General features: G+C 35.2%; 2 protein-coding genes across 3 annotated transcripts; one reads left to right on the plus strand and one right to left on the minus strand.

The window, feature by feature from the left end:
* Positions 1-705: 705 nt before the first annotated feature.
* Positions 706-7754, minus strand: LOC102231544 (sodium-coupled monocarboxylate transporter 1-like). Of its 2 annotated transcripts, none has more exons than XM_023325395.1 (16): positions 7457-7754; positions 6836-7225; positions 5883-5948; positions 5590-5641; positions 5389-5456; positions 4917-5071; positions 4556-4696; positions 4344-4473; positions 4148-4236; positions 3771-3883; positions 3037-3104; positions 2841-2927; positions 2517-2710; positions 1673-1782; positions 1473-1558; positions 706-1371 (listed from the first exon to the last, which is right to left on the minus strand). In XM_023325395.1, the coding sequence occupies exons 2-16, from the start codon at positions 7187-7189 to the stop codon at positions 1261-1263; spliced, it is 1824 nt and encodes a 607-aa protein (XP_023181163.1). In that variant the 5' UTR covers positions 7190-7225; positions 7457-7754; the 3' UTR covers positions 706-1260. The 2 variants fall into 2 exon arrangements, with proteins under 2 accessions (XP_023181163.1, XP_023181162.1); XM_023325394.1 differs by having other exon boundaries at positions 7376-7754.
* An 871-nt stretch (positions 7755-8625) lies between these two features.
* LOC102231810 (thyrotropin subunit beta-like) lies at positions 8626-10579 on the plus strand. The gene is made up of 3 exons (XM_014474416.2): positions 8626-9184; positions 9291-9489; positions 9990-10579. The coding sequence occupies exons 2-3, from the start codon at positions 9328-9330 to the stop codon at positions 10266-10268; spliced, it is 441 nt and encodes a 146-aa protein (XP_014329902.1). The 5' UTR covers positions 8626-9184; positions 9291-9327; the 3' UTR covers positions 10269-10579.
* Positions 10580-13446: the final 2867 nt, after the last annotated feature.

The following is a 13446-nucleotide window of genomic DNA, read 5'->3' on the forward strand; positions in this document are numbered from 1 at the left end:
TGTTTTAGTTCTGCCTTAAGATTAAAATTTTTTAAATCCCAGCAGTAAAAAAGGTAGACAAGCCCTTTTTACTGTAGACAGCAGTAAAAAAAATTGTGCCTTTGTAAGCAGGTTCTTTATATTTTTAAATTTTAGATATGTCCAGAAGGAAACATATTTAAGAAGACTGAGCATAGCTATGCACAAATGCTTTAGATTTTGTGATTACTTAACATATTCTTTTATACTCATTTACAGTATAACTAAGACTACACCATATTTAAATAATGATTTTTTTTTTGTTACAGAATTAAAGTGATAGCTCACCTTATTTTATCGAAAGGAGTGAAAATTGTAATGTTATTCAATTTCTTGGTTTGAAGTCTGCTTTTACGGACTCTTAGCTCTCTTCCTGGAACAGCTAAAAGATTATCTGGCACTGGAACAGGTAAAAGTGGGCAGGGCAGTTCTTTGTAAACTTCCTCTTTTGTTTGTTCCCAAGGAGATGAAGGGGTGGTTACAGCCAGTCCAAAGCTCAAACTCTACGCTTCAGCTAAAATATGTTTTATTACCATTAATAAACACAGACATTGCTATCTAATCATCAACTGCATTGTAAAAATTTCCTCATAGTTTCTTTCATCTTTTATTCTTACTTCAACCATGTGGTATATTGTTCTCTAAAGTGAGTTTATCTGAATGTTATGTGAACATTTGAAGTCATGGTAAATTTGAACAGTAGAAAATATTTATTAATAAGTAGAAATATTTTTCAGATTTTTCATAAAGAGTGCACAGTTTCATAGAAAAATAAGCAGAAGTCAAGGTATGTTCAAAACTATTACGCCTTTCAACATATTTTAAAAACACAATAAGTGTATTTTTGTTTCAGAGTAAAAAGCAGAATAAATGCCAGGTAAATATGTTTTTAAAAATCATCTATAAAAACAAAATAATGGCAAAGGTTACATAGCAATAATGCAACAACACCACTAAAACATAAAACAGAAGGCATCTTAATCAACGCAAACAAAGATATGATAGCCAGGCGCTGTTTGAATGCCTTTCTATTTAAGTACCCAATGAGGAACATAATGGTTTTTGATTTTGATCTTTTTACTCTTGAGTGTAAATAGTGGATAAAATATAGCAAGTTTTCAATATGATCAATAACAGACAACATTGTTAAGTCTTTTTTTTTCTTTTTTGTTTTTTTTTTTTTTACAAAAAATCCATAAATTATTTTAGATGTGTTTAATAAAGTGAGTAAAGATAATAGTATTATAATTTTGTGGCATGTTCAGACTCTTTCATTACATCCATCGCCATAAATGCTTTGTTGTCAACTCCCATATGAAGGTCTTTTGGAGCTATATCCATTTCATCAGATACCTGCAGGAAGTTAACAATAGTGTCAGATTAGGAACATTAAAAGATCACACTTGGTAAACTGTTACTAATTAGTTAACAACATGACGAGGTCAGCATTTTACCTCTGAACTGTTGCAACCACTGAAGCATATCAAGTCACTCCTCCTCACAAAGAGATCAGAGTTCAGCTTCTTTTGCTTGCATCCGCCTATAAAACAGACATAATCAAATTGTTGTTTTACTTTTGATCAACCATTTAAATTAAACATATACTTGAAATTTTAGTTTGTTTAAAGTAGAGCCTTTAGAAATAAACCCTTACCAGTGACTATGCTCAAGAGCAGGCCAGACACCATTGTGGTCAGCATGCCAAAAAGAGAAAAGTAGACATAGGACAGAGAATACCAGGAGTCTGCTATAGGAGGCCTGAAACTAAAAATAAATCGATTTAGTATTTTGCCTTCCAGCAAAATGTACTTAAAACAACTGCTGATAAGTAAGAATTTCAGTCCTACTAAATCCAACTGAAAGCCATAACACCACTTAAAAGATCTGAGAGTAACATGTACGTCTAGAAATAGAAGGTAAACTAAATGGATTTAAAGTTTTGCCACAAGTTTATGTATGTTTTCCTCAATTAGAGTGTGTTACACTCATAGTCAAGTGACAATTGCAAAGCAGTAAACACGTACAAGCATAAGGATTTAAGCAAGTTTATCAAAGGTCATATGGTCAGTATATTTTCAAATTGAAACAAGAAAAGAACAGGAGGGATCTGGTCAAGGCTCATTGATTCACTGCTGGCACATTTTGTCTGATTAAACAGCTAAGCTACGTTAGCTCACACTACTGATAAGATTTCGGAGTAGACTACTGCATTGCAATCTATTGAGCATAACCAATCAGGGTCATAATGTTACACCTGATAGGTGTACAAGAAGAATGAAGCTTAAACAAAATAGAAAAAATACTGTTGCTGTTATTACATGTCTTGAAGCTTATTTTTTAGTGATGAATTACATATTTCAAATTAGTTTTTAAAGCCTGAATAATTTTCTGTCTGACTTTAATTTCAAAAAAGAAAAAAAACATTGTTGCAAAAAGAAAGAAGAAAAAAACAAAATTGTTTTACAAGCAGGTTTCTGTTTTGTAAACAGAATACTAACTCTGGTTGTGGAGTCAGAGTTGCTGGGCTGGTCCATGGAGATGCTGTTGTGCTGTTTAGGTCCACTGTTTTATTGCAGCCAGCAGTGGTGAGTGAAAGGGGAAGTGTCTTGTCAGCTGTTGGAGGGTAAAGCTGAGCTCCAATTCCCACCCACAAAGTTAATGCCAGACCAGTGATCAATCCTCCCAGTCCTCCCTGAAAGGTAAATATGACCTCAGTCAACTTCCACCTCAGGGTGTCACATTCCTGTTTTGCTACTGCATATTTTCTGTTTTCTTAAGGTTCAGTTGTGCAAGAAAACATCCCATGACAATGAAATACTCACTGTTGAGTTTGCTGTGCGGAAAAGCATGCCTAATAGATAGAGGCCAAGAAGAGGTCCACTGATCATGCCAAATATGGACAGAGCTGCCTGAAAATAGACAAAATGTTAACTTGTAGTGCTTAAGAAGTACCACTTGATGGTGCTGTAGAACTATAATTAACTGTAACAATATTGCTTTATTCTAACACAATTTTACCTGCAGAACACTTCCCATTGCTGAAGCAACTCCAGCCATTCCAATACACAGGAATCCAAAAAACACACCTGGGTGTTGGCAAAATAAAATAATAATAAAAAAACAAAGCAGTCAAACGTAGGCAAAGATAAAAATCAGCAACAGTTTAATCGTCCCTTTTCTACGGTTGCACAGAAAGGACATTTCTATTCTAATACGTTTTTTTTTATTTAGATATTTTGATTAGAAAGTACTTATGAACAAGACCTGGGCCATGCAGCCTAGTAAATTTAAAAGTTTATGTGTTTTCCTGTGCAGTCAGGCCTACCTAATACATTTTTATATTAAGTCAAGTAAGGTATATCAAATTTCTCTCACAAGGAGAGCTCAGCCCTTCATTTGGGTTTCAAAAGAATTTCTGAGAACCAGATTACCTGCTTAAGCATTTCTCAGTAAATCAGTAAAGAGAAACACTTCATGTTAACCTGTCTGCTGCAAGTTATCCAGCCTGGCGCAATTCAGCTTATGGAAAGTCAGTGCTGTGACTACTCTACCATACAGTGTACTGGAAGTTCAGACTGTTGTTATCTACCAATGAAAACAACAACTAAGATTATAGATAATGTCATTTGTGGCTTTTCATTGGTCTTAACTGTAAGGAGTCAACAGCTAATGTACTTTGTGGTTGCTGTCTGTCCATCTAGATAGATAGATTAGTAAGTAGGCAGGCAGGCAGGTAGGTAGGTAGAACTCACTCAGGCCCATGTTCATCCAGGTAACTTGTTTTTGTGTGAAATCTTTGTAGAATGGATATATGAAATCTTCCACAGTGACAGCAACAAGAGCATTAATACTTGAGGACACTGTGCTGAAAGAAGTGCAGAGGTAAAGTTTCAGAAACTTAACAAATCAGAAATGGATAAATTTAAATGGCTGCAAAGATTAGTATAAGGTGCCATGCAAATTCCTATGTTTAATGTCTTAGCACACACTCATACATTGGTTAGACAAAGTCGTGTCTTGAATGTTTTATAGTTTAAATTTACCTCTTATCAGGAGGAAACATTTCCTTATCACCACATAATTTCTGGAAGTAATTTCACTTTTATTCCTTCTTGGTCTCAAGCCTTACCTGAGGGTACCGCTGTAAGCTGCAGCCACGAACAGGCCTGGAATTCCAGGATAGACTGCCAGAATATCCATCACAAGGTATGGCAGCAACTGGTTCACAAATACAAGCCAATACTATTGTCAACCTGTGCTTTGTTACCCAATTAAAAAGCATATTGTGCATGGGAAGATAAGCAACGTAAAAATACTATAGTCACCTGGTCAGAAGTACCTATATCCCCATTTGAAAGTGGGTCACAGTTCTTGTAAATGGAGTACATTGTAAGACCAGAGAACATAGCAAGACTCACTGTCGCCCATAAACCAATCATGTTGATATACAGAGACCTGAGGGAAACATGACCTGTTAGTGCTTGAATTTTTGCTCACTGCCAGAGGATTATTTGCATTTTATTTGAGTGATACTCACAACTTGGCTTGTCCCAAGGTTTTGCAGGAGATATAGCGCTGCACCTGGGACTGGTTAATTGAGTAGATAGACACCCACATTATGCTACCACCAATCACTATAGTCCAAAAAGTGTGCCGCTTGAGAGGATCTGGGTCAAAGCTGTGAAAAAAATGAGAGAGAGAGAGCTTAGAACATGTCCAAACACGGCACAGTTTTTTTTTTTTTTTTGCTCTCAGCTTTCTTTTTTTATATTTTGCAAAATGAACTGATATTCTATTCAAGTCTGTTCAAGTTTTCTTGAATATCTTGAATACTCTGTTTTGGAAAAAGAGGCTCTTTTGATGTCAAAAAGTATTTAAAATGATTGTTATTAACATACTCAAAAGCTACCAGTCGGCCTCCTGCTGCAGCATCTTCCCAAATTTTTGCTAGACCTCCTTGTACTACGGCTCCTCTTGCTATTACAGCTACAAATCCTGCCAGCATGATCACCATCTGCAGTACGTCTGTCCAGATAACTGCTTTCAGGCCACCCTGTGACAGAATTCATATGATGAGGCAGGGCAACTTTGATGCTAATTTAGGTCATTCTTGAATGTTCAGGACTTGATCAAGGTTATGGTTCAATAAACATTCATACTATGAACTGAATAATGAATATTAGTTGTATTACAAGCTCCAATATGATTTGAGAACCCCAGAGCTCAAATGCAGTATTTTTTGGAAGAACTCAATAGAACAGAATGGCAAACTTTAAGTTAAATGTTTCATTCTCCATTTAATTTATTTCAAACATGAATTAAATAATGTGGAATAGATACTTCTTTTTGACATAATAAGACAATACGAACCAGAGTACAATAGATGATGCACACTACCCCCGTTGCCACCAGCACTCCCCAGAGATCCAGCCCGGTAACTATGCAATTTGGAAAATTCTCCATTATAAATAAATATACATTATGTAACTTTCTGCTATCTTTTATTTTGGATTTATAACAGCTGTATCTGCATGAGAAGATCAGACCAAACTTTTGTGTGTTAAGACTTACTTTGGTTTAGTGCAAGAGCTGGAGCATAAATAACTAAGCCCGTGTAGAGAGCCTGAAAAGCAGGACCATTAATGAATTAGTTCCAAACACAAATGTGGTCATATTTATATCGTCATGGCACAGGTATCTAGAATCAGTAATGATGAAATCAAAATGAGAAAAGAACAGATGTTGTTTGTTGTTTTACATGTGCATCATAAAATTCTTTTAGAATTTTATATTGCATCAGTAATCTTAATATTTATGATTGTTCCAACTGATTATCCTATTTTAATTAAGAATGCATGGGTTACCGTCTGCACAATGTACATGGATGTTCCGATCATCCGGATTGTCCGATTGAAGCGCCGTTCAAGGTACTAAAAATAAAAAAAATAATCCACGTGTGAACATCATTCAAATGACTATGCCATCATTCCTGGCATATAGAGAATTTGAAAAACAACATACAATTTTGTCCCCGTTTTCAGTAAATTTCCAGAATTTGTATTTCATTTTATATGATCTTGAGATTTTTTTCTTGCGTTTTTCAGATCTCATATTAGCATTGAATTTATATGTTTTACCTGACTTTTTTACCCAGTAAAAGGTGAGTCACAAATTATTTAAGCATCTAAACAGCACTTTCACGCTGGGATGTCTTACTCGTAAAATGTCAAAGAGCTTGTAACAATCCATCTATATTCCCATAATTTCAGCAGTTTTTCCTGGTTCTGTTCTTGCAGCTACAAAAATATTTGATAAACTATGAGTTCATTACTGTAAGGATCTTGACAAAAGTAAATAAATCAGCTGATACAAGGATGAGGCATTTGTCAAGTCTTTTCTAGACTTGTTTCAGTTTCTTGAAGTCAAAATCAAATCAAATTTTATTTGTATAGCACATTTCAGCAGCAAGGCATTTCAAAGTGCTTTACATCATATCAAACACAGAAACACAATGCAAGTCCTAGCTTTAATGTTCTGTTAATCTTCTTTTTTTTGTTGCTAATCTTAAAAATATATAAAAGGTATTTTGTCCCACTCAAAGTGTGCTATCTTGAGCTTGTTCTGATTGAACCAAAGATGTTTTGAAGACATTATGTTTTTTGGAAGGCTGTTACTAACACAGAACCTTCCTACAGAATAACCTTAAAAACCTTTTTAGCCATTAAGTCACAGTTTATTGTTAGATGGTTTAACAAAGAAAATAGTCAGATGCTTTCTCCTAGTATACAATAGTTTAGAATGTATAGCATGTTCCTACCTCATAGGCACTGGTGATCCCAAGTCGGTAGAAAAGCGGTACAAATAATTCAGCAGTGATGACAGACATGATGGCATAAGAAAAACCAAAGATCCAGAAGGCAATACCAAACCGGTATGCCTCTGCAGGTGTGCCAATTACTGTGATGCCAGACATGAAACTGGCTGTCAGGGACATGGCGACTGGCACAGCTGTCATTTGTCGTCCACCTAACAAAAACTCTGCACTGCTGGTCTCCTTCCGGCCCCGGATGGCTTGGAAAAGGCCGATGCTGGCTGCTCCCACAATCGTTCCAGCAAACACCACATAATCCCAAGGAGAGAAAGTGGCCACTGGGCCACCTGTTCCAACCATTGTTGATTTACGAAAGAAGTGGAAGTTTTTTTGAACCTAAAATCACAGTAAAGAAAAATTATACTTGGAAAATACAATCTTGCTGAAGGTACATCTAAACCATTACAGCATTATAAAAAACTACATTGAAGATAGAAAAGAAGCTTCTTTTTTATTGAATAAATTGTCAAATTCATTTTAACTTACCTGTACTCTTAAAAATATCTCCTCAAACCTTCACAAAGTGTTGATGCTTCCAACCACTTAAAGACTTCAGTTCTACCTTACCTTAACTTTGTCACTTCAGTGATCAGTAGTTCATTGATAGTTCCACTACCTCTCTTGCAACTGGAAGTAGTCTGGTCAGCTCTAATGCATCCAGCAGACAATAAAGATTAGTTCACTTAGGTTAATGATCCATCAAGGACACAAGGCAGTGAAGCCTGGTATAATTTCAGAGATTATAAAAGAAAACGATCTGTTGGTGCGTCTCCGGTTGCGCACTGGTGACAATTAAAAGGTTCTTTGCTGACAGTAAATCTATTTTCTGTGTAAAATAAAGTGATGCGGTGACACATTGATGGTAGGGCTGTTTGTGTCTCCTGGTTACACAGTACCTTTTGGTTAAATAAAAAATTCAAGGGGGAGGGAAAGTTGAGTCTTCAGGGTTTGGTCTTCACTCCTTCCTCTATATCATATTGTCACTTGTGATACTATTACTTTACTTAGTGTTGTCATCTTTCGTTACCTTTCCAGCATGTTATTTCAAAAATAATGACTAATTTGTAAAATGAATATTCAGCTTAGAACAAAAATATATAATTTCAGACATACTATTTATAAAGATTTAAGCTTTTGTCTTTTTAAGTATGTGTCAAATAAGTTTTTGCTACCATAAGATTTTATATTTTAGTATGTCTGCTGTAGAACAAGCAACAATAATTTAAGTGTTTAATAATAATGACAGATGCTAATAATGTTTTCATAAGATGTATATAGATTTATATATTATGTAAGATTTATGTAGAAAAGCAATGAGTTACCCTGTTACACTAACACTGATTCACACTCAGACATACATTATTCTTTGTCACTGATAAAGGATAAGTCTAATAGTGTGCAAAGATAAATATTATGAGATGTTGACAATACTGTGTAAACAATTGTGATATAAGAGAGGAATGAGTATAACCTTGTCAACATGTCCATTTTACATGAAACACATTTACTGTGTGTTTGTTTGTCTGTATGAATCCAAGTGAATTAAAAACTAACAGTAGATAAGCACCGAAACATCAGTGCATTCAAAACTGCTGCATTTTGCTTTGAAATCACTTAATGTTTCCAAGACACTTTGACTAGTCTGGTCAATCATTACTTAAAATTACAGATAAGAAATTCCAATATAAACATTTTGTTGGATGTTTTTTTCTAGTTTTTATTTATCAGTAGTTTTTTTGCGACCGATGGCTTCACTGCCAATGCCCACTATGAAAGCAGATTAGATAAACCTGAATGAAAAGTGTGTGCTCTGCCAATTTGTTTTTACCAGCTTACATATTTGCTGACGTCTGTTTTTAACTCACACCAACCAAAAACATAATTCAGACACACAATAATGCACACAAAGACATTATTGCATCTTAACTTCTGTTAATTTTTAATCCAAAAACGGCTGATTTGTTTTGAATAAAGTGATTAAACCTGCTCTTTGGCTTATGTAACCCCTCATAGCTTACACATTGTTTCTAGCACAAGATTTGTGGCACTTTGTGACATCTAGTGGACACTGGATTAGAGACTGCTTTCGGACAGAATTACATTGTTGTTTTCATCATGTTATTCATTAAGAACATCAATATGTTCATGTCATCTACAAAATGGGCTAAAAGTTCAGTGCACCTCTTTCGTCACAGATAGACGATAATAGCTTGGATTAACATGGATTAGATTATGTTTGTATATATATCTATACAGTTCATCTAGAATGTTCAGACTCAGAACATTACTAGATCTGTAAGTGACTGCATCTCTTAAACTTGATTCTGTTGAACAAAGAAAAGAAAAGTCATTTGATGTAATCCTATGTTTTTTGCTTTGCTTGTCTTTCATTACTTTGCAGGAACAAACCTGGTTAAGGGTAAACCACCTGGCTGAAAATGGAGACATCAGCGTTCAGCTGCTGGGTTCTTTTTCTGCTGATTTATCCAGTTGTTCCCATGTGTCTTCCCACAGAGTTCACATTGTTCGTGGAAAAGCCAGAATGTGACTATTGTGTGGCGATCAACACTACTATCTGCATGGGAGTTTGTTTCACAAGGGTATGTATTTCTTTGTAGTAACAGAGAAAATGCTTGTAATTTTACCTTGTGAAAAAGTAACAGTTTGTCGCATAGATGTCATATAATGTAAACCCCAAGATGAGGTAATTTACTCAGAATTCTCAGATTTCAATTAATTCTGTATAAGTTTAAAAATAAAGTTTTGATCAAAATGAGTCAAAAATGCAAAGAGAAAATGCATTTCCTGACTGTGTTGAGAAAAATAAAAATGGATTAATTACTTCTGCTATGACCTAAGTCTATTAGTTACAGTTTCATGCATAGTAGTTGTGTAGTTTTTGATTAATCATTCTGACAAATCTTTTGTTGGCCAGTTTTCTAGTTTACTCATAAATTTGGTAAGATTAGCTATTATTTCTAGTATATTATTTGGAAACTCAAATATAGATACAAACTCTTTGTATGTTTGTGTCCCAGTTAAATGGGTTTTTCACAGGTTCATTCATCAGTTGTTTCCCATGTGTTTGTGTATCATACAGGACAGCAACATGAGGGATATTTTCCGCTCACGCTTTGTTGTTCAGAGAAGCTGCACCTATGATAAGGTGGAATATCGCACAGTCATTCTGCCTGGCTGTGCTATCGACTCCAACCCTGCATATACCTACCCAGTAGCTATCAGCTGCCACTGTGGTGCCTGCAGAACTGACAGGGATGAATGCACTCTCAGACTCAACAGCTACGATGCTAACTGTGCTAAACCAGTCAGGCGCGTTTATCCTTATCCTGGTCAAAGCAACTACATGATCCCATTTTAATTCTTCTGTTTATGTAAGAAAATAAAGATGCACTGTTTCATTCTATTTAATCTGATTGTTGACTAATAAAGTTATAGTTTGACGTCTTAGTTTACAGTGAATTCCACATATTTTTCTTAGCATCGTTTCCATACTGTCTTCCAGACTTTTATTATTTACTGTTAAATAGATTCTCTGAATACAAACCAATTAAAACTTCATCATCTAAATGGCTCTCTGAATCAGATGTCCTTGAGTTAATCACATTCTGTTTCTTACCGTAGCTGTGTGTTCACTATATAACAAACCCAAGGCTGTTTGCATCAGCAGGTCACCTCCTGATTCTATATTTACAGTCAGGCCTCTGTTTTTTTCCACGACACCTGTGAAGTCATTCAGAGAAGTATGTGATTGTTGACACAACTCTTCTTTTGAATGGGATTAAACAGGCAGATATAAAATCTGAAAGACTTGGCACACTGTTTACAGGCTATTCTAAACAGCACATTGAATATGTCTGTTTGTTAGCAGTGTCTATATCTCACCCTAAATGGGGTTTATGCTAGTAGAATGTCCACAAAGGGAGTTTCAGAGACAGCTGGAGAGTATAAATAGCTCAGAACTTTGAGTGAGACAATGTTTCATAGAGTCATCCTCTGGGGTGACGTGACATTGGTCTTTCATAATCACTGATTATATGAAGCTTTTAAATATATTTTCCTAAAACATGAGGATATTTTAATGCTTTTTGTTGGTTCTAAAACTCAGAGATTCTCACAAATTTACTTAAATATAAAATAACTAAAGGGCCCCAAATTAGATTTCCAGAGTGTTTCTGCTTTGTTAAAAGGAATTTCCAAGAGCCAAAATTGAAAGTCTATATTAACTTTGTTAAAGATGTATATTAGAACCAGAAATTAAATCCAGTTTATAAGAAAATATGGGCTAAAAACTGCTCTACAAAGTATTTACAATGACACACCCTAAAAACCTGATCCTCTGTTTGACTTTGCAGTCAGCTGACATAAATAAGCACTACATTAAAGTCTTGTGACACAGGAGAGAGAATATTTGTGAAGTTACTAGTCTGACTCATGTAGATTTTAGAATGGGTTCTCTCAAACAGTCATATACAATGGAGGAAAAAAGAAGAAATGAAAATAGGTATGGCCATTTTGATTTTTAACATCAGGATATCCCAGAGGAAAAGCTAACAATTGATCAGTTTCAGTTTTATTCCGTTGGCCACTCATATTTTATTAAAAGAATTGCAGGTGGAAAATTATTTATCTGGGTATAAAATTATCTGTACCTGAAAAAAATATTTACCATCATCAAAGTAATCAAACCGTTCTCATCATTGCTGGCGGTACTTTGGATGTTTGTATTGGTATTTTGATGCTTTGTCTTTGTGGATTGTCACATTGTTTAGCTCATATTCAAGTTGTGACTCTGCCTCGGCTCCTCCAACATGTTAATATTACTTCCAGTCACAGGCATAAAGTTAGTAAAAATAAAAGGTTATTTTAAAACAGAATGTGCTGGGTGAATGAATAATATCTGAGGTTAGCACCCAAAATTTGTGTGTCTTTCTCAGGCAGCAGGTATTAGTGGAGATTCCTACAGTATCTAAAAGTGGAATGGAAGACAGATCTCAGCTGCCAGCTCACCTTCACTTAAATTATGGCACTTTGCAAACCCAAGCATTAGCCAAAGGGTTTTACAAAGCAAGCAAAACAGAAAAGTAAGAGAAAGGATAGATTTTGCTCATCCTACAATATTTCATAATATACTGAATACTTCTTCATAGATTGCTCTTCTCACTTTCTTTTCCTGAATCACTACTGCTCCAGTTAGCATTGGGTTTGTTTATTTGTTTCTTTGTTTGTACTCACGACCAAGTGTGTTTGCCTACAAAATCCCACAAGAACATAAAATCAAGTCAAGTTTATTTGCATAGTACATTTCAGTAACAGGGCAGCTCAAAGTGCTTTACACGATACAAAGACCTATAAAGACCTACAATTACAAATATCTGTTCTTTTTCAAGTTCCAACAAGTTGAGCTAGATCATCTCTCTCTTCCTGAATCTACTTCTGGTGAAACACTGGAGTACAAAGGAAGCACTCAAAATAAAACTGGCTCATAGGATTTACAAAGTTGTTCGGATATGACTCTTAAACCTAACATGTGATAGGTCACTGTGGCTTAGACTGGCGGGCTGTAGTTGTGTTTTGTAAACCCTAGTAACCTAAAGGATGAAACAGAGATTCCAAAGGAATTTGCTTGCCTCAGCACTGCACAGCTATGTGGTGAACATGCCGATCACTTTTTCAGTCAAACATCATACACTTTTGACCGTGCAAAGCAGTGACATGTTGAAAGAACTCCTGACAGCTTACAGTGTGCCACAAGATTAGTATTACATTAGGAACATATATTTTTGATCCTGAGAAATGTGCTCTTGGTATTTGCTTAGTGAGTAACACCTGACACATGCAAGCGAAGAAGTAACAGATTATACTTCCTTTAGTCAGTCAGCTCCTATTTAAAATATGTTAAGTTGCTGTAATAGATAAAGACTCTGACATTTGGCTGCTGAGCTACATTAGATACTTTTTAAATTTGTGAGAACCAAAAATTTCAACATGCAATTTTATTTAATCGGTAGAAACAAATCTGTGTAATTGCATGCTTGTCAAAAAGGCCAAAACTTTAGCAAAGATTAAAGTATTACTGCACTGCCTGCCCCAATATGTTTTTAATTTATCAAGGCTTTAATCTACTAAAGCCTTAATTTGATTTTTTTTCCCCCATACGTGTCAACTGGTTGTCTATTAATGCTAATAACTGATTGAAGTTGATGCCAGCTCTGCAAAAAGTACTTGCTTGACTTGCAAATAGTGTGCACCACTCTGTGTTACACAAGCTTTTAGCCTTGGGTTATATACATAGAACCGGTTCCTGGTAATTTCTCAGAATATTTTTCAAACCTTTCCAGAAAAATCCTCCTGTGTTTAGCATTCAGCTTGTAATATTCCAAACTGTTTCCAGTAACCTAAAACAGAAACTTTTCTAGAATTTACCACATTGCCAATCACAAGTCTCAAGATACATGGTATTCATATTATTTTAAAGAGGCGATATTATCAGTGTTCTAGCAGTATTTATTTATATACTGAGTATAAAGAAGATTTTC

Source organism: Xiphophorus maculatus, chromosome 20, assembly GCF_002775205.1.
Source record: "Xiphophorus maculatus strain JP 163 A chromosome 20, X_maculatus-5.0-male, whole genome shotgun sequence".
NCBI lineage: Eukaryota > Metazoa > Chordata > Actinopteri > Cyprinodontiformes > Poeciliidae > Xiphophorus > Xiphophorus maculatus.